The 26,167-nt window shown below is 38.8% G+C and overlaps 1 protein-coding gene across 11 annotated transcripts in view; it reads right to left on the reverse strand.

Annotated features, from left to right (window-relative positions):
• The window catches only part of ICA1 (islet cell autoantigen 1), a 155,645-nt gene that overhangs the window by 41,836 nt on the left and 87,642 nt on the right, over positions 1-26,167 (reverse strand). For all 11 annotated transcript variants that reach the window (XM_043588958.1, XM_043588960.1, XM_043588957.1 and 8 more), the window contains exon 7: positions 137-262. In XM_043588958.1, coding sequence (XP_043444893.1) covers positions 137-262 — 126 coding nt within the window. The remainder of the gene's footprint in view (positions 1-136; positions 263-26,167) is intronic.

Consider the following 26,167-nt stretch of genomic DNA (forward strand, 5'->3'; position numbering starts at 1 on the left):
GTGTGGAAAGTAAATTATGAGCAAGACATTTAGAACTTCATAATGCCCAAAGCATACTTTTAGCTCAGACACCATTTTTCTGTCCCCTAAGCCTCATAGCATTCTTGGTTCATTGTAACTAACATCACTTCATTACCTGGTATGTTGCTAGCATATGAGACAACAGATTGCATCTGCTTGCTCCAAGAAGATCCACTTTTTGACACACATCCATCTTCAATTTGTCAAAGCTTTTTTTGGCAAGGCGTACTTGTGTTTGTACCTAGAAAGTAAAAGGGAACCTTTGAGCCACTCAGACTCTTAAGTAGTTAAACTTTGCCAGTGAGGAAAGCCAAGAGTGGGCTTATCTCTTTCACGTAAGAAAACACCTTTGGAAGTTCCAAGCAGGAGAGAAGATCCTACAGCATCCATTCTTTACCTGCAAAGGATCTCAACAACAGCACTGCATATGATGATTTTACAGCAGATTTACCATCCTAGTTATATTTTTCTCAGTCAAAATTTAAACTCCTCTCCTCTCAAAGCATTCACAAAGTGACTGTGGTGGAGAGACGTCTGGAAACATGCAGTGGGGTAAGGGGACAACCTTTGCCACATTACCATTTTCCTATAGGTCTTTGAAGCTCACTTCCCCAAATATTTTTCACTCACCTTCCCTAATGTTAACATCTTACATAACACAGTACATTTGTTAAAAATAAGAAATCAACATGGACACGATCCTACTAAACAACAGATGTTATTCAGATCTAACTAGCTTTTCCATCAATGTCCTTTTTTTTGTTGTTGTTCCAAGATCCAACCTAGGATACCACATAAGGGGATTGTAACATAATCTAAAAAAATGATAAGCTTTCAAGTTTTTATTACTGAGTATGTATGTAAGCAATTTTCCCTCTGTCCCTGAGCCATATGGTATTTCAAAATGGGAATGAGGTCAGGGAAAGATTTGGAAATGTTTATTCTACACATAATTTGATAATAAAATAGAAGGTTTTTAAAAATAATACAGCTACTTTATGAATGGTGAGGTCAAAATTTCTCCTACCTCCAACCTGAAGGAGGAAGGTTATATTTTAACCAGGGAAAGCTTGCCAAATATCACTTTATCTCAGGTAATTCATGCAGTTGTAGACACCAGATAGGTAACTGCATTATGGGAGTAATGCTGACTCATTAGTGATAGTTCTTCCATCACAGGATACCAGGAAGCAAGGATGATGTCTGACTTGATCACCATTACATGACTGGTACCTGGTGACCTGGCCCAAAGCAGGTGCCGAATACATATTTGGTGACTGAATGAAGAAATTTTCTAGGCTATTTAAAAGGTAAAGTACTTAAGTTATTATTTTAAAGTATAACCTTTAAGGTTGTTATTTTAGAAATGATTTTATTTTTTAACAAAAATAACCATAAAGATTATTTGATATAGAACATTAATTTTTACCACTGATAATTCTACTTATAATCATAGTTTATAAGATTATAGGGCATTATATAATAATAGCAACAATCAATACAATTGTTACCATTTGTAACAATTTGACCATTGAGGCAATTTAACAATAGCTACAATTCACAATTAATACAATTCACTCACCACATGCCAGCTATTCTCTCTTAGCCTCTGTTATTACCCTTTCTGACTGCTAAGGATTAAGAGGATTCATCTGGGGAAGTAACTAATGAGCAAGGCTGCCGTTCTAGATTAGCCTGCCTGACTCCAAAGCCATGCTATTCTGCCTCTCAAGCAACTTACACTAGTCACTGGAAAATCAAGAAGCTCAAAATTTGACTAGGAAAAACCCTAGTTTTCCCTGTAGATTATATGGAATTGGAAAACAATGAGGCAATACATTTAACAACATATTGACAGAATTAATATCCTATGTGAGTAGGGTCTTCTGTTCTATATAGCTGTATAAAACTTTCCCTAAGAATTCCTCTGTATTTTTGGACCATAGGGTTGGAAAACCAGAGAATAGAAGAAGCCAGCTAGCTCCTCTCAAAGTGACCACACCATGAGCTTAAACAAATCCTGGAGCTCAGTCATTCCCCACTATAGAGTGGAGAAACTCTAGGCAAAGGTACTTGGGAGCACTGACTATAAAATAAAGTTAGAATTAGTTCAAAGTAGTGATTTCCTGCCTTCCTTTGAGAGGAATAAGGAGACTGCAAAAGGAACACCCAAGTTCTACAGGGAAGGTATGAGAAAGTATGAAGAGAAAGATGTTTCACAGTAGCTGAAGTGCTCACTGCAAGCCCCCCACTGGTTCACCAGCTGCTCTGGCAGGCAAGCCCTCCTCAACTGGGATCCTGGGAGGCATCTGTCTTCACACTTTTCTTCTGACAGGGAAGGAGATTAATATGGGTATGAGCTTTCACATCTGCATTCATTCCACACATATTTGGTGAGTACCCATTATGTGTCAGGACCAGTGCTAGGCACTGGGGCACCTGTAAAGGAGGAAGATTCATGGCAATGAGTGAATAAATACTTACAAATGAATGCACTTAGGCATAAGGACCCTCTAGTTTTTTTAGAGAAGACAAATTAACAATTATATTATAATACAATGGGGGGGGCGCCTGGGGGGCTCAGTCGGTTAAGTGTCCGACTTCGGCTCAGGTCATGATCTCACTGTCCGTGAGTTCGAGCCCTGCGTCGGGCTCTGTGCTGACAGCTCAGAGCCTGGAGCCTGCTTCAGATTCTGTGTCTTCCTCTCTCTCTGACCCTCCCCCATTCATGCTCTGTCTCTCTCTGTCTCAAAAATAAATAAACGTTAAAAAAATTAAAAAAAAAAAATAATACAATGGGAAAAGTCAAAGGTAGAAGAAGAGTACAACACAGAGGTAGTACAGATAAGGGAATGATTAATGCTGAGGGTGGTGGGGAGCAGGAGAGTAGGTTGATGTCAAAAAGCCATATTGGGGGTGCCTTGGTGGCTCAGTCAGTTAAGTGTTCAATTCTTGGCTTCAGCTCTGGTCATAATCTCATGAGTTTTGAGCCCCACATCATACTTTACATTGACAGTGCAGAACCTGCTTGAAATTCTATCTCCCTCTCTCTCTGCCCCCCACCCCTGCCTCTCTCTCTCAAAATAAATAAACTTAAAAAAAAAAAAAAAGAAAAAAAGAAGCCCCAAATACTGGTCTCCCGGTATCCCCACCCTTTGCCCTTTAACAACAAAGTCATAGTGAGCTGCTCCCACTCTGACTCGGGGCTTGGCACGTGACGTGCTTTGCCCAGTGAGATGTTAACAAATGTGATGAAACTGGAAGCTTGGAAAAAAAAGTGCTGGCATGTTTCCACCTTTTTGCTTCTCTGAGATGGCCTTGAGAATATACCCAGGCCAACCTGAGAACATGCCTAGGCTAGCCAGCTGGAGGGATGTGAGAGCCTTGTGCATGCAAGAGACACAGGAGGACAGTCCAGTTGTCCCAGCAGATAAGCCTTTGGCCAGCTAACCTGCAGACAGGAGAAGGAGGTCAGCCATCATCAGCAGAAGCCCTCCCTACCCCACAGCTAACCACAGACTCAGGAGTGAGATTAGCAGAGACCAGAACTGCCCTAATCCACAGATTTGTGAACAATAAGAAAAGCTTATTGTCTTAAGACACTGAATGATAGCATTGCTTATTTCACTGCATTATTGTGGCCACAGATAACTGACATAAATGATAAGCAGGCAGACAATAAAGGCTTCTGAGATAGGGGGAGATATCTGACATTGGTCTTAAAGCATACATAGGAGTAAACAGTAAATACAAGGTATCCACAAGACTGGCCTGCTAATGGAGAGGTTCTACATCTTCTAATGAAATTCAAATTAATTTTTTGTGAGGCTGTGGATTTTGCTTTTTCCTTCATGTATTTTTTTTAACCTAAGAGAAAACTTCAGCTGCTTATAACACAAAGCTCATGAATTAATATGCTCTGAAAATGTTCCCTAATTTATTTTGTTTAAATTTTGTAAAGTAATTTTAGAAACCTAGAAGAAGACTTCAACACTTGACCCAGTGAGTTCTGAAAGGCCATATGCTTTGTGTGTCAACAATGATTATTAAAATACTTAATGCACTGCTGAGTTTCCAAATGTTGAGTCCTTTCCCTGCCAAACAAGGAGGATGTTACCCTGTCGGGCATTCTGAATATGGTAAAGTTCATTTAATATTTTGTGCTCCATGCCTACTCTCTAAAACACATTTCCAGTCTGCTGCAGCCCGAGGACAAAGCACTGAGGACACACTCCAAGCAGAGGCCACTATCAAGAGTCTAATTTCATATGCCTCCAGACGCACTTAAGTGAAAAATGTTTTGATTATTATTCCTTTCAATCCCAGATAAATTATATTCAATTACATAAACATCTTGAGGAGCTCGGGTGGTTTTCAAGGTTTTTAAAAAAATAGATCTTCAGTCATATAAATGTACCCTTTGTTTATTTCTTAACTTTATTGCTATTGCCCCACCTTTCTCCTCTTATTCTCTAAGCTCTAGGAAATGATCATGCATATTAAACTCCCTTCAGTGTGAGTCCTGCCCTCCCCAGGCTGCAGAGATTCAGTTTACCAGAGAAAGGAGCAATGTCTTGGAGTGCCAAAACTACAGGGCACTTCTCTGTACTTATTTCTCCTAACCTGAAATTCTACCTCTTAGCCCCAACTTGAACTACATATGGTGAAGCCAAAGCTATTCATCCTCTTATTTCAATCCAACTTCCCCATCCAGTGGGAAAGGTCTTAATATTACTCCATGACCAAATAATTTGAGAGCGGTTTTTAAATTTTTTCTAAGTGTTTTCTTTCCTTTAAAAACAAATAGAGTAAAACTATAATCCTACTCTTTTACATTTTCTTCCAGGAAAGGGCCCTGCCTGCCACCATCCATGCATTCACTCATTCAGCAAATATTCACTCAGTATCTTCTATTTGCTGGTAGCAGTGAGTAAAACACAGGGATCTCTGCCCTCATGGAGCTGACAGTCCAGGGGGCATTTTCACATCAGTGAGGGCATAACATCAAAGTGAATGAGGTGCTCAGAAAGAAAGCCACACTGATCCACAAGAATGATTTACCAAGGAAACTGACCAAGAGAATATTCTCCAAGAAAGTGGTGCTCAAATTCTATTCAGAATGACTGAACGTGATTAACCGTGCAAGAAAAGAATACTCCAGCAGAGAGAGAAGCATGTGCAAAGGCCCTGGGGTGGGGGTGGGGGGCAATAAGGCAGGTCCAGAAGGGCAGTGTAGCTGGGTTGCTAAGGCAAGTAGAGGGGTGGTAATGAGATGAGGCACAAGAGGTTGGTTGGGGCACATCCCAGAGCAGAGGCCTTGGAGGCATATGCTTAGGATTTTAATTTTTATCCTAGAAGCCATGTAAAAACATTAGAGGTCTTTACGCATGGGAGAGATAGAATTTTATTTTCAGTTTGAAAAGTCCATCAGTTATAATGTGGGGATGCACTGGAGGAAGGGAAGAGTAGATGAGAATGGATTTAGAGTCAAGGGGGGAGATGATGGGAGCTTTAGACTTGGGTGGGAATACTGATATGGGAAAAAAATGCTCTGACTCCAGAGATATTTAGGAGGTAAAACATACAGGACCTAGTGAAGTATTAGATGTTGGGGTGTGGAGGATGACTCCTATGTATCTAACCACCCCAAAACCAGTATCATTGTCTAACTTGTCTTTCCACCAGATGTTTCTACTCACATCAGCTTCTCATGGACACCTCACACCACATCAAAATTCTTGGTTTCTTTCCCAACCAGCTCTCAACACCCCACCCTCATTAAACTGATTTGTTCATCCTATTTTCCTCTGAGGTAGTAATCTTACATCCAGGGGAAAATGTCAAGATCAGAGAATATGCCAATTATTTCTTTTGGCTTTTAGTAAGATGCCACAAGAAAAGTCTAGCCCATCTGAAGTCACTGGAGAACAAAAGACACATATTTAGCTTCATTAAAAGAAGATATTTTTTTCTGGTCAATGAACCAAGACCTCTTGAGGGGCAGATAATCAAACACCTTCCTGAATCACTTTACTGTATCATTGGTTGCATCATATATTTATCCACTGGTGGCAGGAGCAATTCTGACATTGTATTATGCATGGATGTATGTGTAAGTGACTGTGTGCACCATGCATGTGTGTGGGCAGCCAACTGCAGACCCAGGAGCCATCTATTTTTTGGTCTTTGCTCAATAAAATCCTCAACCCATTTTGAAGTATCTTCCTTCTCTTTAATCATGTGGTTTAAATGAGTATATCCTTTTATGGGGCGTCTTTCCACTCCCACTGACTGGCCTGGGGATGGCCAACTTAACCCAAGTTGAGTCAATCATAAGGCATTATGGTTGGCTGATTCAGGAAAAGGCATCTGATTCAAACTGTATGAATCAGAACCCTTTTTAAAAGATATTTGCACTGGGAACTAGAATTTTATATCAGTGGAATAATACAATGTAGTCTAGTCTTTTTGTGGCTGGATTCTTTCACTCAACATAATTCCTTTGAGATCAATGTTGTTGCATATATTAGCAATGTGTTCTTTCTTATTTCTGAGTAGTATTTAATTATATGGATATGATGTAATTTGTATATCATTTGGGTTTGGCTATTTTGAATAAAAGTGTTATAAACGTTTGAGCACAAGTCTGTGTATGGACATGTTTTTCATTTCTCTTGGGCAAATATCTAGGAGTAGGAAGGCTGACTCTTTTAGTAACTATGTGTTTAATTTTATAAAAAATTGCCAAACTGTTTTCCAAAATAACTGTATCATTTTGCATTCCAGCCAACAATGAATCCAAATTCGATTTGCTCCATATCCTCATTAACACTTGGTATTTTCAATCTTTTAAGTTCTAGCCATTCTAATGGATGTGTAGTCATAGTCATTATGATTTTAATTTGCATTTCTCTAATGACTAAAGATGTTGAAATTCTTTTAATTTCTTATTTGCCAATCACATATCTTTCATAATGTGCTTATTCTATTCAAATCTTTTGCCTATTTTAAAAAATTAGGTTTATCTGAGTTATGAGTTCCTCATATGCTGTAAATATAAATCCATTATCAGACCTAAGCTTGAAAACATTTTCTTCAAATGTTTAACTTGCTTTTCAGGTTTTTAAAAAATTTTGTTTTTATTGAAATATAGTGGATATACAATATCCTATTCATGTATATTTCACACTGATCCAATATTTTTATACATTACAAAATGATCCTCACAATAACCCTTTCATTTGCTTAATAGTGCTATTTGAAGAGAAAAGGGTTTTAATTTTGATTATATCTAATTTACCAGGTGGTTGTTGTTGTTGTTTTTAACAGTTTCTGTTTTTTGTGTCTTACCAAATCATTCCCTAACCCAGCATCACAAAGATACTTTTCCTGTGCTTTTTCTTCTGGAAATTATATATTTTTAGCTATTACATTTAGATATGTAATCAATTTCAAGTTAATTTCTTTCTTGGTTTAAATTTTTTTTTCATGTATTTTGAGAGAGAGAGAGAGAGAGAGAAGGTGGGGGGAGGGCAGAGAGGCTCCATGCTGTTAGTGTGGAGCCCGATAAAGGGCTTGAACCCATGAACCATGAAATCATGACCTGAGCTGAAATCAAGAGTTGGCCACTCAACTGATTGAGCCACCCAAGTGCCCCTTATGAAGTTAATATCCAGAGATGGTGTGAGGTAGGGGTGTTGATTCTTTGTTTTCCCCAGAAGTGGCTATCCAGTTGTTCCAGCACCATTTGTTGAAAAATTATCCAATTGTCCATGATTTTGCCTGCACGTTTTGGCAAAAATCAATAAGCCATTATATGTGTGGATCCATTTCTGAATTTTCCATTGTATTATTTTTATCTATGTGTCTATCCTTGTACCAATACCACGCTGTGTTGATTAGTATAGCTTTATAATGAGACTTTCAGTTAGTTAGTATAAATTCTATGATCTTTTTTCTTTTTGTTTTGGTTATTCCAAGTTCTTCATATTTCTATATATATCTTAGGGACAGTTTCTCAATTTATTCAAAAAACCCTTCATGATATTGATAGGATTGCACTGTAGCTACAGATTTACTTGGAATTGACATCTTAATACCTTCAGACTGAGAAACATGGCTTATCTTTCCATTTACTGGGTCTTTTAAAATTCTCCTAGTATTTTGCTGATGTTAGTGCACAGGTATTACACATTTTATTAAATTTATTACAAAGTAGTTCATATTTTTTGATTCTATAAAAATATAAATTTCAAGTTCAAATTTCTCATTACTAGAAATATGGTTAATTTTTTAACTTGATATTGTATCCTATGACCTTGTTAAATTCAATTATTAGTTTTAATTTTTTTAATGTTTATTTTTGAGAGAGAGAGAGAGAGAGAGAGAGAGAGGAAGAGAGAGAGACAGACAGAGCATAAGCAGAGGAGAGGCAGAGAGAGAGGAAGACACAGAATCTGAAGCAGGCTCTAGGCTCTGAGCTGTCAGTACAGAGCCTGACACAGGGCTTGAACTCACGAACTGTGAGATCATGACCTGAGCTGAATGAAGTCGGATTCTTAACCAACTGAGCCACCCAGGCACCCCTCAATTATTAGTTTTAAAAGCTTTTTTTTAAAAGATTCTTTAGGATTTCCTCTCTAGGTAGGTAGGTAGGTAGGTAGGTAGATAGATAGATAGATAGGGCTATGGATCTGTGTACATATATCATGTTGTCCAGGATTATAGATAGCTTTCCTTCTTCCTTTCCAATTTGTATGTCTTTATTTACTTTTTTTTTGCCTTATTATACTAGTTATGATAATGCTGAATAGAAGCTGGTTTGAGCAAACATACTTGCCTTGCTCCTAATTGTAGGAGGGGAAGTGTTTAGTCTTTCAAAATTAAGTATGATATTAGCTGGTACCTTTTTCATATAGTCCCATTATCAGATAGGAAATATTCTATTCCTAGTTTGCTGAAAATTTTTATCAGAAATGGATATTGGATTTTATCAAATGCTTTTTCTGGTGCCACTGAGATGATCATATAGCTTGTTTTTGGTCTTTTCACACAGCAAATTACATTTATTGATTTTAAGTTGACTTCTGTTCCTCAGATTACCATACATAGTCAAGATTATATTAATTCCTGATAAAAGTTCTTGTTCTGAAGTCTATTTTATCCAAATTAATACAGCCAATTCAGATTTCTTCTGATTAGGATTTGTAGGTGATATTAATTTATCCTTTTACTCTTAACCTATCTATATCCTTACTTTTAAAGTGGGTCCTGAGACTAGTCCTAGTTTAGTCTTTTTTTTAAAAGCCAATCTCTAACTCATTTTTATTCATTTTATCTATGGAGAATGATATGAGACTTACAAAATATTATCAATAAGATGAAATGGCATTAGTCTGATGTTAAAGTGAATCCATTCTACTTCAGAATAATCCCAAATTTTTTCTAAGTCTTTAAAACCATTTATATTGTAACCAATTCTAAATTTGATTAAGAATCAGAGTGTAATTTACACTATTGAATTTTTGAGTTTTTAACATTGCCTTTTACAACAGGACACATAATTTATGGCATCTCTGATTTCTCAAAACTCACAAGCATTATTTCTGTGCTTGGCTACATTAATTCTTTCGGTGACATAATCCATAAAACTGTATTTAAATCATCTAATACATATTAGCCACTCTTATAGACTGAACTTCAAGTTTTCCTTAAGCGTGACTTTCTATCCTTTCCAGTTTTAGTACCATTTCCCTTAATGTCAATGAAAGTACAAGAGATGTTTAGTAGTTCTGCTTTCTCTGCTTTCATTCTTATGATCAAATTAACCAAAAATATATTTTCTAGTTCTATCCACAGTAAAAGCATAAAAATAATGGCTAGCTCAGAAGCAAAGCATCCCTAGCACCCAGATCATGGTCTCTAACTACCACGTTTCTCTTACAATAACCAGGGATCCTTGTCAAAATGGCTGATATTGGGCTAGGGCAGACAATACAGAAGATGATCTGGGAACATTTTGTTGCACAAGAGAACAAGTTAGACCGCTACCATGATCATGTCAAAAGGACCCAAGAGTCAACCTGAAGAGGCTCTCACCAACTAAAGATAAGACAATTTGAATATAAATGAAGTAATATTGACAACAATGCAAACATATCAAATATATTCAATAGGAGTTCATAATGATACTTAAAAACCAGAAATGAACAAATAAACTGAAAACCAAAAGGCTTCATGGGTCACCTGTAGAAAATGCCAAGTGAACCAACTCAATATTTTGATGAAGAACCAAACATTTATCCTGCCTTTCCTATCCAACCACGCTGTAACAGGATGACCTGAGAGTTACTCATTGTTGAACCACTCAAATTTATTAACAAAGAAGGAATATGTAGTATATTAAACCATCTGTTCCCAAGAGTGGGGCTAGCTCCTCATGTGAACACACACTCACAACAGTATTGTCGTTACTAGAATGTGTCATAAACCTGAAAGCATTCCAAATTTTAGGTCTCCTGTCACCATCCTTACTTCTTGAATCTCTTCTTTCCTCCCAAGATGTACTTTTTAAAGTTTATTTATTTATTTTGAGAGACAGTGTGAGCAGGGGAGTGGCAGATAGACAAAGAATTCCAAGCAGGCTCTATGCTTCTCTCTCTCTCTCTCTCTCTCTCTCTCTCTCTCTCTCTCTCTCTCACACACACACACACACACACACACACACACACACACACACAAAACTGTAGTTTGGGATTTTCCCTCAAGACAGGAAACAAACACTTCCACACTTCCCAACATCATTCTAACACCATACTTCACAGAATTACCTCTAAATACCAGGAGAAAATGGGGCACCTGGGTGGGTCAGTCGGTTAAGTGTCTCACATTGGCTCAGGTCATGATCCCACAGTTCGTGAGTTCAAGCCCCGCATTGGGCTCTGTGCTGACGACTCAGAGCCTGGAGCTTGCTTTGGATTCTTTGTGGCCCTCTAGCTCTGCCCCTTCCCCACTCATGCTCTGTCTCTCTGTCTCTCAAAACTAAAAAATAAATACATACATACATACATACATACATACATACCAGGAGAAAAATACTGAAAAATGAGAGAGAGAGGGGGAGAGAGAGAGAGAGAGAGAGAGAGAGAGAGAGAGAGAGAGAGAGAAAGATATGTTTTAGAACAAGTTCAGAGAAAGAGGCATGCTCCACTAATACAAGGAAGTAGAGACACAAGGTGGTTAAACATAGCATTGGAGAAAGCACTCCCACAGTCTGGAAGACAAAAGGAAGGGATCAAATCCTGGGCTTGCCAAGCTCAGCACCACAGCTAATGAAAGCAGGTAGGGCAGGAGTGAGAGGCTGGAAAAAATGTGCAGGGTGTGGTGGCAAACTGTGGAGGGGGATGGAATGGGTCATCCAAGCTAACTCTCAGCCTAACTCAAGGAGGGAGGAAAGTAGGTTCATTTGAGAGAGGGTAGATTGCAGTCAAACAAAGAAACAAAGAAGAAAAAGGAGAGGAAAAAGAGAAAAGAATCTATACATGTTTAATGGTATGCCTATGATAGTTACCTACCAGTCTTTTGTCAAAAACAAGGAAGGTGTACGTCATTTTACTTCATTTCCTCCTAAACATACATTTTGAACTTTAACAATTCAGCAATAATAAATACATAGTGGTAATTTTGAGGTTTTTCAGCTCTGTTACTGCTGAATTTATAGACTGAATTGAATCTTTCAGCTAACATTCCCTTTAGATGAATGAAAACTGTTTATTCAAGACAAGAGTTCTGGATCCATCTGTGTAATCAGGACAAGGCACACACAGTGCTGACATAATCTCAATTCATGTATACAAATATGGCATGTGACCTTCATTCAGATGTTAATTTTCAGATACTAATGGAAATAACTCCAAATTTCTCCCCTGTTCTGCTTGCTCTTCAGAAGTTCAGGCATATAACATGTTCTGATCATCAATGCAAAAGTCAACCAGAAGAGGGGAACACACCAAAGAAATTACCAAAGTCAGGGTAATTTCCTAGGAATGTATAAAGTATTGTGGTGGATGAATACCTTAATCAAATAATGATCTTAATGATGATTCAGGGGAAGTGGGGGTCCATACCGCAGCCCACTGTCTTTTGAGTATCCAGGTAAGAGAGTTTTAACTTTCCTTTATTATACCTAACTATGTGTTCCAAACTGGGTAAGGAGAAGGAAGAAAAAGTGAACACTCATGGAGGACAGTGTTCTACAAGTGTTTCATACGACAGTTCTTCCAGATAGGCAAAATTATCCTTATTTTTATAGAAGAGAAAATGGAGGTATAAAATGATTTGCCTAAAACCAAACAGCAGGTAAGTAGAAAGGTCAGCACCTGGTCTGAGTTGGAGGTTGTCTCCTCTTGGGTGACATACAGACTCTGCACCCACACTCTGCAGCCTACCTCTGACCCATCCCACAACACCTCCCAGGCACCATATGCTCCAGGCAAACTAAGCTTCCATTCTCCAGCTATACCATGCCAAACCTACTTCCACACTTCTGCACAATTCTGCCTAGAAAGCCCTCCCCTTGAGGTCCACATGGTAACTCTCACTCAGCTTTTTAAGTTTCTACTCAAAGGTTTTCTTTCTCTGAGAACATTTTCCTGTAAGGCTTCTCATCAGAGTTAGCAGTTTTTCCTCTCTGTAGTCAGTCATTTTGTAAACACCCTTATGGCACAGAACTGTGCTAAGTGTGATGTGCTCCCATGTATGCCCAGCTACCCTCTGGACTATAAACTTCACAAGGGTGAAAGCTACACACTATTTAATTTCAGGAGGCTAAGGCTATGTGTCTCCAGGCAGCAGGTATGCAAAACACTGAATGGAGAGAGGATACCAGAATGAGCGAACAAATCAGTCCCTGCTTTCCTACTCTATAATAGTGCTCTTCAAGAGAGCACAGCATGCTCTCTGTTTGCTGAATTACTCTTAGTTTTCCAAGACACTATCTTTCTTCCTCACCAGTACCACCACCATTTACTGAGTAGGTGAAATAACATACAGGTACATACCCTTACTGGATTTTCGCAACACTCCTATACCATAGTTTCATTTCTGTTTCACAGAGAACAAAACTGGGTTTCAGAACCACTAGGTAACTTGACCAAGGCAACCTGATTACCAGGGGAAGGGCAGGATGTGAAAATCCACGTTCATTCCACCGAATCACTTTGCTTTCCCATTGAAGCAAATCTCAAACCTGCGAGAGCAGCTGGACATTACCCAAAATGGAGGTGTCAGCACTTCATCTACCACTCTTTCTCTTTATTACCTGTCTACTCGTTACATAAAAATGCTCTAATATGTTAAAAGTTTGTGATTCTGGCTTCCTGTTTTAAAATTCAAACCATTGCTCAATATGCAAGTGTCTACTGACGTAGGATCAAAGAGCAAAAGGTTGTCTGTTTTCAAGCCCTTGGTTGATACACAGTTAAAATTATTCACAACCATGTAGTTTACAATATGCAGATACATTCCAGATTAATTTAGCTAGCTATCACACTGTCCCAACATTCTTAATGTTTGCTCAGCTGGTGAATTTTTTTTTCCTGCTTTCTGTTTTTAACTTAAGAAAGCAATGCTGTCATCAGAAAATGTAACCAACTGGTTTCGCTTCCTCTTTCAGGTCATTAGTGGAAGTATTAACTTGGGTCACAAGACTGAGCCCAGGGCACCCGCTTTATCAATTTCTCTCTTATCTGAGAAGCACACATTTCAGGAGATAGTAAAAGGCTACAATACTAGCCTTTTTTTTTTCTGTTGGTATTTCTTATACTTTATTGTAGTTTTAAAAATATTTCACCATTCCTTTTCTTTTTCTTTCTTTTTTTTTTTTTAACATTTATTCTTGTTTATGTACCATGTGAAAGGTTGGGGAATATACCGTGTCTCTTGGCTGCCCAAGCTAAACTTGTTTGTAGTTTATATTACAATGTATTTTTATGATGCTTACTGATGGTCATTCAGCATGTAATCATACTCATAAACACAAATCAACTGATAAATTAACAGTGAACTGACTGGCTGAAAATTACCTTGTTTGTAGCACTGTGTTTATTTACTCCACAGTGGGTCCTGAATAGACTGAATGGGGGAAACGAAACGTTCAGGCCTCTCCCTTTATGGATCCATTTTGCTACCCTTGATTTCCAAAGTGTGGTGGATCTGGATGTTCAAGAATATCTAAAAAGACTGAAGCATGATCATGCCTTCACTGGCTCCTCAGACAGTGAGGCTGAATCCAGACTCTGTAACTTGCACATACTCCCCTCATAATCTGGCCTTGGACCACTTCACTTTCATCTTTTGCCTCTTGGTCTCTGTCTCTCTCATTCTTTTCTCCCAAATCATAAAGGGGTTGCACCCTCTTCCTTTTCATATGTTATTCCCCTTGATATCATATTTTTTCCCCTTCGTTGTTCCTTCAAAACTCTTAGCTTGTGCTACTTCTACCAGGAAGCACACTTAAGTCCCCAAGTCTGAATGTAGACGTTCCTCTTATACACCACTCTGTTATACACCTCTATGATCTCACGCTTATCACACTGCATAGTCACTGTTACTTTAATTGACTGTCTTCCATTATTTTCCAGGGAGCTTGTGGCAGGGTCCCTATCTTATTTCATCATCCCAGTACTGACAGTAAGAGCTAAAAACCCTAGTCAAAAGTTTTTAACCTGGTGCCTAGTAATACATACCATCACTTTGGATCCACGGCTTCTATTTTCACAGTCTACTTTTATAGATGGACATTCTGTCACTTGATGTGATCTTTTTTTTAGAAGACAACACTGCCACAGTAATTGTATGCCAAGAAAGAAGCTGTTCCAACTCCTTTGATTTCCCATTAGTCTGAATCTTTAAAACATTTTCTGTGTACAGACTCAACATATTTCTGTAGCATTTCTGTGCTCCTTCCTGCTGGAAATTAAGTCATTCCAATTTGCTCTGTATCAGCTGTTCTGGAAAATGTGGGTTTTATGTTCTTTGTACACACCCAATCCGTTAACATTTTGTGTCAGTGATTTTTCCCTTTGTCATTATAGGCCTGAGAACATTTTAGATTTTCAGTATGATGACCAAGTAAGTGCTATGGTGACTGAGGCTGCTAGCTGCCTACCAAAATCCATATACTCTTCTATATTTTCCAGACTCCCCTGAAAATAGGTGTGGCCATGAGACAAAGTTCTTTCCAATGGAATATGAGTAGAAGTAACACACCATTCCAGACTCAGCCCATAAAGCCTTTCTACACATGTTCCTGCATGCTCTGTTTCCTTTCAGGATAACTGAGATGTCTACATCTAGGGAACACTGGGAAGCATGCTTTAAAGATTACAAAGCTGTTGTCAGCCTGGGCCCTGAATAACTTCTTGGAAGAGAGCCATTTCATCCACCTGGACACCTGCCCAGGACTATCTGGTGAGCAAAAACAGCAAAACAAAATTTCGGTTGGTTTACGCCATGGAATTATGTACCATAGCCTAGCCTAGTCTATGTAATATAGGGAATAAGAAGAGTTAAATGACAAGATGCTAGACATAAGGTCAGAAATACGTTTAAAGTCTAACACTTCCAGAGACAACTGTCACTTATCCAAAGATTTGTTAATTCCATTACTATTGTGATCACCAACAAGAATGTCATTAATAATATAAGATGATTACTAAAGTGTTCAAAAATTCATTTTAACGCTACTGAATTTTTGTGCTCACTTTGGTGGCACATATACACTAATACTACTGAATTTTTAAAGAAATGTTGTACAGCAACAGTGGAGAAGATAAGTATGGTGGGGTAAACTTGAAAAGAGTGAAAGTGCTGGAAAATTCTTTGGTGTTTCCTTTTATCATTAAAACTGAGAAGTCCTAGATGACTCTTTGGTGAACTTCTCAGGCTCTTAGCCCAAGTTCCTCAAACTAAATTCTAAATGCTAATTATACTTTTTCTTGAAAGGGAGATAGTAATTTTTTATATTTTTTAAATAATTTTTTTAATTTTATTTATTTTTGAGAGAGAGACAGAGAGAGAGAGAGCACACATGCTTGAGTGGGGGAGAAAAGAGAGAGAGAGGATAGAGAAAGAATCCCATGCTCAGCATGGAGCCTAAAGCAGGGCTCAACCCCACGAACTGTGAGATCATGACCTGAGCTGAAATCAAGAGTTAGACACTTAACTTAATGAGTAACCCAGGCACACCATTTTTAATATTTCTGTATAGAAGATATTTAGGGCTGGAGGATATATGCTTAAAATGCTGAGGAAATTAGATAGTTGAAGATATAAGCAAAAAAGATACCACCAGTAAAACAGTCCTTTTCTTTTTAAAGTGCTTCTAAATAATTATACCACTAAAACTCATTTTAGTCCATGATTTCTTTAATGTATGCTCAGTGACTCTATTCCTCCCTTTCTCTTCTCAGACTATTTTTTTAACTGTTTTATTGAGGTATAGCTTATATTACTCTTTACTGTTTTATTGAGGTATAGCTTATATTACAGCACATTAAAGCATACCTCCATATGCTTTAAAATATGTTTTCACTTCATACATAGCCACCACCTGGATCAATATACAGAATATTTTCAGCACTCCAGTAGACTCCATTGTGTTCCACTCCATTATTATCTCCTCAAAAATAGAACCATTATTTTATATATTCTGACCTCTCTCACAATTGATTCATTTTGTCTGATTTTGAAATCATATCAGTGAAATCATATACTAAATACTCTGTGATGCATCATCTCTTTCACTCAACATCATGCTCATGAGATTCATTCATATTATTGCACTGCAGTAGTATTTTTCATTTCTGTATAGTATCCTACTGAATTAATTTATACATGCTATTGTTCAAGGACATCTGGTTTCTTTTCATTTAGGGGCTATTAATAATACTACTACTATGAACATTTTTGTACATGTTCACAGGGACACTTATTTTCCTTGGATATATGCCTAGAAGTATATATTTTTAGTAGATAATACCAAACAGTTTTCCAAAGTAGTTCTTTTAGTTTACACTCCCACAAGCATTGTACAATAATTCTAGTGGCTCCATGTCTCATGAACATTTGTGATTGTCAGTCTTACTTAATTTTAACCATCTGGTACCTTTCATTATTATTCTCTTATGGCTAATAATGTAAGTAGTTTTGCATATCTTTATTAGCCATGTTGAGATCTTTTATCAAGTGTTTGTTCATATATTTTCCCCATTTCTTAATTAGGTGGTCAGTATTTTTCTTTTGTAGAACTTTAGATATTCTGAATACAAGTTGCCTTTTGTTTTTTTTGTTTTTTTTTAATATAGGAAATTTATTGTCAAATTGGTTTCCATACAACACCCAGTGCTCATCCCAAAAGGTGCCCTCCTCAATACCCATCACCCACCCTCTCCTCCCTCCCACCCCCCATCAACCCTCAGTTTGTTCTCAGTTTTTAACAGTCTCTTATGCTTTGGCTCTCTCCCACTCTAACCTGTTTTTTTTTTTCCTTCCCCTCCCCCATGGGTTCCTGTTAAGTTTCTCAGGATCCACATAAGAGTGAAACCATATGGTATCTGTCTTTCTCTGTATGGCTTATTTCACTTAGCATCACACTCTCCAGTTCCATCCACGTTGCTACAAAAGGCCATATTTCATTTTTTCTCATTGCCATGTAGTATTCCATTGTGTATATAAACCACAATTTCTTTATCCATTCATCAGTTGATGGACATTTAGGCTCTTTCCATAATTTGGCTATTGTTGAGAGTGCTGCTATGAACATTGGGGTACAAGTGCCCCTATGCATCAGTACTCCTGTATCCCTTGGATAAATTCCTAGCAGTGCTATTGCTGGGTCATAGGGTAGGTCTATTTTTAATTTTCTGAGGAACCTCCACACTGCTTTCCAGAGTGGCTGCACCAATTTGCATTCCCACCAACAGTGCAAGAGGGTTCCCGTTTCTCCACATCCTCTCCAGCATCTATAGTCTCCTGATTTGTTCATTTTGGCCACTCTGACTGGTGTGAGGTGATATCTGAGTGTGGTTTTGATTTGTATTTCCCTGATAAGGAGCGACGCTGAACATCTTTTCATGTGCCTGTTGGCCATCCGGATGTCTTCTTTAGAGAAGTGTCTATTCATGTTTTCTGCCCATTTCTTCACTGGGTTATTTGTTTTTCGGGTGTGGAGTTTGGTGAGCTCTTGATAGATTTTGGATACTAGCGCTTTGTCCGATATGTCATTTGCAAATATCTTTTCCCATTCCGTTGGTTGCCTTTTAGTTTTGTTGGTTGTTTCCTTTGCTGTGCAGAAGCTTTTTATCTTCATAAGGTCCCAGTAATTCACTTTTGCTTTTAATTCCCTTGCCTTTGGGGATGTGTCGAGTAAGAGATTGCTACGGCTGAGGTCAGAGAGGTCTTTTCCTGCTTTCTCCTCTAAGGTTTTGATGGTTTCCTGTCTCACATTCAGGTCCTTTATCCATTTTGAGTTTATTTTTGTGAATGGTGTGAGAAAGTGGTCTAGTTTCAACCTGCTGCATGTTGCTGTCCAGTTCTCCCAGCACCATTTGTTAAAGAGACTGTCTTTTTTCCATTGGATGTTCTTTCCTGCTTTGTCAAAGATGAGTTGGCCATACGTTTGTGGGTCTAGTTCTGGGGTTTCTATTCTATTCCATTGGTCTATGTGTCTGTTTTGGTGCCAATACCATGCTGTCTTGATGATTAGAGCTGTGTAGTAGAGGCTAAAGTCTGGGATTGTGATGCCTCCTGCTTTGGTCTTCTTCTTCAAAATTCCTTTGGCTATTCAGGGCCTTTTGTGGTTCCATATGAATTTTAGGATTGCTTGTTCTAGTTTCGAGAAGAATGCTGGTGCAATTTTGATTGGGATTGCATTGAATGTGTAGATAGCTTTGGGTAGTATTGACATTTTGACAATATTTATTCTTCCAATCCATGAGCAGGGAATGTCTTTCCATTTCTTTAAATCTTCTTCAATTTCCTTCATAAGCTTTCTATAGTTTTCAGCATAGAGATCCTTTACATCTTTGGTTAGATTTATTCCTAGGTATTTTATTCTTCTTGGTGCAATTGTGAATGGGATCAGTTTCTTTATTTGTCTTTCTGTTGCTTCATTGTTAGTGTATAAGAATGCAACTGATTTCTGTACATTGATTTTGTATCCTGCAACTTTGCTGAATTCATGTATCAGTTCTAGCAGACTTTTGGTGGAGTCTGTCGGATTTTCCATGTATAATATCATGTCATCTGCAAAAAGCGAAAGCTTGACTTCATCTTTGCCAATGTTGATGACTTTGATTTCCTTTTGTTGTCTGATTGCTGATGCTAGAACTTCCAGCACTATGTTAAACAACAGCGGTGAGAGTGGGCATCCCTGTCGTGTTCCTGATCCCAGGGAAAAAGCTCTCAGTTTTTCCCCGTTGAGGATGATGTTAGCTGTGGGCTTTTCATAAATGGCTTTTATGATCTTTAAGTATGTTCCTTCTATCCTGACTTTCTCAAGGGTTTTTATTAAGAAAGGGTGCTGGATTTTGTCAAAGGCCTTTTCTGCATCGATTGACAGGATCATATGGTTCTTCTCTCTTTTTTTGTTAATGTGATGTATCACGTTGATTGATTTGCGAATGTTGAACCAGCCCTGCATCCCAGGAATGAATCCCACTTGATCATGGTGAATAATTCTTTTTATATGCCATTGAATTCGATTTGCTAGTATCTTATTGAGAATTTTTGCATCCATATTCATCAGGGATATTGGTCTGTAGTTCTCTTTTCTTACTGGGTCTCTGTCTGGTTTAGGAATCAAAGTAATACTGGCTTCATAGAATGAGTCTGGAAGTTTTCCTTCCCTTTCTATTTCTTGGAATAGCTTGAGAAGGATAGGTATTATCTCTGCTTTAAACGTCTGGTAGAACTCCCCTGGGAAGCCATCTTGTCCTGGACTCTTATTTGTTGGGAGATTTTTGATAACCGATTCAATTTCTTTGCTGGTTATGGGTCTGTTCAAGCTTTCTATTTCCTCCTGATTGAGTTTTGGAAGAGTGTGGGTGTTCAGGAATTTGTCCATTTCTTCCAGGTTGTCCAATTTGTTGGCATATAATTTTTCATAGTATTCCCTGATAATTGCTTGTATCTCTGAGGGATTGGTTGTCATAATTCCATTTTCATTCATGATTTTATCTATTTGGGTCATCTCCCTCTTTTTTTGAGAAGCCTGGCTAGAGGTTTGTCAATTTTGTTTATTTTTTCAAAAAACCAACTCTTGGTTTCATTGATCTGCTCTACAGTTTTTTTAGATTCTTTATTGTTTATTTCTGCTCTGATCTTTATTATTTCTCTTCTTCTGCTGGGTTTAGGCTGCCTTTGCTGTTCTGCTTCAATTTCCTTTAGGTGTGCTGTTAGATTTTGTATTTGGGATTTTTCTTGTTTCTTGAGATAGGCCTGGATTGCGATGTATTTTCCTCTCAGGACTGCCTTCGCTGCATCCCAAAGCGTTTGGATTGTTGTATTTTCATTTTCGTTTGTTTCCATATATTTTTTAATTTCTTCTCTAATTGCCTGGTTGACCCACTCATTCGTTAGTAGGGTGTTCTTTAACCTCCATGCTTTTGGAGGTTTTCCAGACTTTTTTCTGTGGTTGATTTCAAGCTTCATAGCATTGTGGTCTGAAAGTATGCATGGTATAATTTCAATTCTTGTAAACTTATGAAGGGCTGTTTTGTGACCCAGTATATGATCTATCTTGGAGAAGGTTCCATGTGCACTCGAGAAGAAAGTATATTCTGTTGCTTTGGGATGCAGAGTTCTAAATATATCTGTCAAGTCCATCTCATCCAATGTCTCATTCAGGGCCCTTGTTTCTTTATTGACCGTGTGTCTAGATGATCTATCCATTTCTGTAAGTGGGGTGTTAAAGTCCCCTGCAATTACCACATTCTTATCAATAAGGTTGCTTATGTTTATGAGTAATTTTTTTATATATTTGGGGGCTCCGGTATTTGGCGCATAGACATTTATAATTGTTAGCTCTTCCTGATGGATAGACCCTGTAACTATTATATAATGTCCTTCTTCATCTCTTGTTATAGCCTTTAATTTAAAGTCTAGTTTGTCTGATATAAGTATGGCTACTCCAGCTTTCTTTTGGCTTCCAGTAGCATGATAAATAGTTCTCCATCCCCTCACTCTCAATCTAAAGGTGTCCTCAGGTCTAAAATGAGTCTCTTGTAGACAGCAAATAGATGGGTCTTGTTTTTTTATCCATTCTGATACCCTATGTCTTTTGGTTGGCGTATTTAATCCATTTACATTCAGTGTTATTATAGAAAGATACGGGTTTAGAGTCATTGTGATGTCTGTATGTTTTATGCTTGTAGTGATGTCTCTGGTACTTTGTCTCACAGGGTCCCCCTTAGGATCTCTTGTAGGGCTGGTTTAGTGGTGACAAATTCCTTCAGTTTTTGTTTGTTTGGGAAGACCTTGATCTCTCCTTCTATTCTAAATGACAGACTTACTGGATAAAGGATTCTCGGCTGCATAGTTTTTCTGTCTAGCACCCTGAAAATCTCGTGCCAATTCTTTCTGGCCTGCCAAGTTTCAAAAGAGAGATCAGTCACGAGTCTTATAGGTCTCCCTTTATATGTGAGGGCACGTTTACCCCTTGCTGCTTTCAGAATTTTCTCTTTATCCTTGTATTTTGCCAGTTTCACTATGATATGTCATGCAGAAGATCGATTCAAGTTACATCTGAAGGGAGTTCTCTGTGCCTCTTGGATTTCAATGCCTTTTTCCTTCCCCAGTTCAGGGAAGTTCTCAGCTATTATTTCTTCAAGTACCCCTTCAGCACCTTTCCCTCTCTCTTCCTCCTCTGGGATACCAATTATGCGTATATTATTTCTTTTTAGTGTATCACTTAGTTCTCTAATTTTCCCCTCATACTCTTGGATTTTTTTATCTCTCTTTTTCTCAGCTTCCTCTTTTTCCATAAGTTTATCTTCTAGTTCACCTATTCTCAACTCTGCCTCTTCAATCCGAGCCGTGGTAGTTTCCATTTTGTTATGCATTTCATTTAAAGCGTTTTTCAGCTCCTCGTGACTGTTCCTTAGTCCCTTGATCTCTGTAGCAAGAGATTCTCTGCTGTCCTCTATACTGTTTTCAAGCCCAGTGATTAATTTTATGACTATTATTCTAAATTCACTTTCTGTTATATTATTTAAATCCTTTTTGATCAGCTCATTAGCTGTTGTTATTTCCTGGAGATTCTTCTGAGGGGAATTCTTCCGCTTGGTCATTTTGGATAGTCCCTGGCATGGTGAGGGCCTGCAGGGCACTTCCCCTGTGCTGTGGTGTATAACTGGAGTTGGTGGGTGGAGCCGCAGTGAGACCTGATGTCTGCCCCCAGCCCACCGCTGGGGCCACAGTCAGACTGGTGTGTGCCTTCTCTTCCCCTCTCCTAGGGGTGGGATTCACTGTGGGGTGGCGTGGCCCTTCTGGGCTACTTGCACACTTCCAGGCTTGTGATTTTGGGGATCTGGCGTATTAGCTGGGGTGGGTAGGCAAGGTGCACGGCGGCAGGGGGGGCAGGCTTAGCTCGCTTCTCCTTAGGTGATCCACTTCAGGAGGGGCCCTGTGGCAGCGAGAGGGAGTCAGATCCGCTGCTGGAGGTTTGGCTCCGCAGAAGCGCAGAGTTGGGTGTTTGCGTGGAGCAAGTTCCCTGGCAGGAACTGGTTCTCTTTGGGATTTTGGCTGGGGGATGGGCGGGGGAGATGGCGCTGACGAGCGCCTTTGTTCCCCACCAAACTGAGCTCTGTCGTCTGGGGGCTCAGCAGCTCTCCTTCCCTTTGTCTTCCAGCCTTCCCGCTTTCGGAGCAGAGCTGTTCACTTATGACCTCCCAGACGCTAAGTCGTGCTTGCTGTGGGAACACAGTCCGTCAGGCCCCTCCGCTTTTGCAAGCCAGACTCGGGGACTCTGCTTGGCCGGCGAGCCGCCCCTCCGCCCCGGCTCCCTCCCGCCAGTCCGTGGAGCGCGCACCGCCTCACCGCCCTTCCTACCCTCTTCCGTGGGCCTCTCGTCTGCGCTTGGCTCCGGTGACTTCGTTCTGCTAATCCTCTGGGGGTTTTCTGGGTTATTTAGGCAGGTGTAGGTGGAATCTAAGTGATCAGCAGGACGCGCGGTGAGCCCAGCGTCCTCCTACGCCGCCATCTTCCCTCCGTCCCACAAGTTGCCTTTTGAATATGTATTGCAAATATCTTCTTCCACTCTGTAGATCTTATCTTTCCTCAGTGTTCTTTTAATGAACAGACTTTCTTAATTTTGATAAGGTGCAATTTATTATTTTCTTTTGTAGTTAGTGCTTTCTGTTTAAGAGCTCTTTGCCTGTTCCAAGGTCATTCAGATATTCACCTATGTTTTTTGTTCTTAAAGACTTATTGTTTTACCTTCGGACTTTAACACTACGATTTATTTCTCATTAATTTTTGTGTATGATATGAAATAAAGGTCAAGTTAATTGTTTTCCATATGGATATCCAAATGACCCAGGATCACTTATTAAAAAGATTATGATTTCCTCCAATGAATGACAGTAATGCTTTTGACATAAATCAGAGAACTCTCTGTGTGTGTTTGTTTACAGACCATCTAGTCTGTTCCACTGTTCTACAGGATTATTCATTAGTTAATGCCATACTCTCTTAATTACTGTAGCTTTACAGTAAGTCTTAATATCTACAGTAAGTCTAAATATTTAGGAATTTAAGTCCTCCAGATTTGTTCTTAAAATCAGCTGGGCTATTCTATGTCCTTTGTATTACTACATATAAGTTTATTATCACCCTGTGAATTTCCTGTTGGGATTGAGATCAGTGTTTCATTTAACCTATAGATCAGTTTAGAGAGTACTGACAAAGTCTTCTAATCCATGAACATGGTATATCCCTCCCTAAGTCTACTTCAATTTTTTTTTTCAGCAATGTTTTATAGTTTTGCTATAGCTGTCCTGCATGCCTTTGGTTAGATGTATTCTTAGGTATCTGTCATTCTCAGTTTTTATTTTTATTTATTTATTTTTAAAGTTTATTTATTTTGAGAGAGAAAGAGAGAGGACAGGGGTAGAGAGGGGGGGGGGGAGAGAGAATCCCAAGCAGGCTCTACACCATCAGTGCAGAGCCCAATGCGGGGCTCGAGTCCATGAACCACGAGATCATGACCTGAGCTAAAGTCAGACGCTTAACCAACTGAACCACCCAGGCACCCCTCATTTTCAGCTTTTAAATGTGGCTAAGAAAATAAGCCAGCGCTTAATTTCAAAATGTGAGGCATTACTAGTATTCATACTGTCTTGCTTAAAAGACAAAAGCAACACAACCCAAATGCAAAATAAAGATATAATATAGATATAATGAAAACTATCTAGAAGATTATCTGAATGGTAAAGTCTTCTGCTTTCTAAGAGTTGAACATATCTGAACATATATTATTATTGGAACAATGTTCTTTGAACCTACTTCTCTATTATGTAATTTAAGGAACCACTAGCTATTTTCACAGTTTATGATAGAAAAACGTAATGCTCCAGTCAAATTCCTTTCATTTCTTTGTATCATTCTCTCCCTCACCCCTTTCTGGGCTTTTACACATTCTACAACTGTGCCAAAAAAACTCTTGTCCTCTTCCCCCTTCCCTTTCACCAGGCTGCACTCACAGTCTTCAGCTTAAAAACATAATATCTCTGAACAGCCTATCCTGACCCATAGGACAGAATTAGGCATTTCCACTATGTGTCCCAACAAAATTCTTTAGACTTCCTATCCTAGCACTGGACTTTTGATGGCTTGAAGTGATGTCAGGGACAATGATGGAATTATTCACAATTTTATCTCCAGAGCCTTGTACAGTACCTGACATATATTAATTACATAAATATTTGATGGACTTACTATGAAATTTGAGCAGAGCAGAAGAAAAGAATCTTCTCTTTTTCTCTGTAAAAAACAGAGTATGCAGAGACCAACACTGGGCTATCCCAAAGTGAAATAAGTTAAAAGGATACCCATTATCTCTGGAATCCTGGTAGTTGTCTTCTGGGTGCTGTATTTCTTCCTAATTTTTATTGTTTATAAGACATAAAATAATAAAAATGAATTAAAAGATTATCTTGAATGAAGACTGTTCTTCCCAAATAGCCAGCATATCTACTCTTCAGGATTTATCCTCTATTTCCCTTCTGTGTAACATAGTTCTCTTTTGGAAAGGAAACCCACTGTCACCCCATGGTTGGCAATGTAAATGAGAATCTCCACATAAGGAAATTAGATGCCTGGATGGCATATCCCTAAATTTTCTGCCTCAATCACTAGTGCCTTCAGGGCACAACTTCCCACTAATAACACTGGATGTGCAGGGAGTTGTAATGACATTTCTCTAATTTTCTACTGCACAATGGAGATCAGACTAGACCCTCTAACCACATCTTTCCTTAAGACTTGAGAATAACAAAGGGGAAACAGATAAGAGAAGGAAGCTATAACTAACAGATTGCGTTAGTTTGCCTTTTCAGCTCTTGACTGAAGATTGAGTTTGCTTTTTCAGCTCTCGGTCTCCTACAGGTATGGAGGTGGGGGGAGATCAGCTCAGAAACCATCAAGCTGAGACTGACACCAAAATTTCCCTGCATTTCTAAAAATCTTTATCCAAGAAAGTGAAGGCTGTATCTTGACTGTTAAAACATCATTCTGAACACCTTATTTCTCAAATCTTTGTTCCCCTAAAGGCTATTTTTACCCTCATGTTATCTGTGGTTCCGGCCTATAGCTTGAAGGGTGCAGCCATATCAGAAGCCGATCCAATCCAATAAGACATAGGCACATACTGATGGTATGTATGTTGGGGGGTGGGGTTTGTAGAGGGTAGTAGTTTTGGTACAATTTCATGTACTCAGTCAACAAGCAGTTAATTAACACCTATATCAGTGTGGTGGAGTGGAAAAGGCATCCAATCCAGGGCTAAAAGGCCTGAGTTCTATGCATGGATCAGAAACCTGCCTAGCTTTGTGATACTGATCAAGTTATTTAACTTTTCTGAGTTTCTACC

The sequence above is a fragment of the Prionailurus bengalensis genome, chromosome A2 (assembly GCF_016509475.1).
Source record: "Prionailurus bengalensis isolate Pbe53 chromosome A2, Fcat_Pben_1.1_paternal_pri, whole genome shotgun sequence".
Classification (NCBI taxonomy): Eukaryota; Metazoa; Chordata; class Mammalia; order Carnivora; family Felidae; genus Prionailurus; species Prionailurus bengalensis.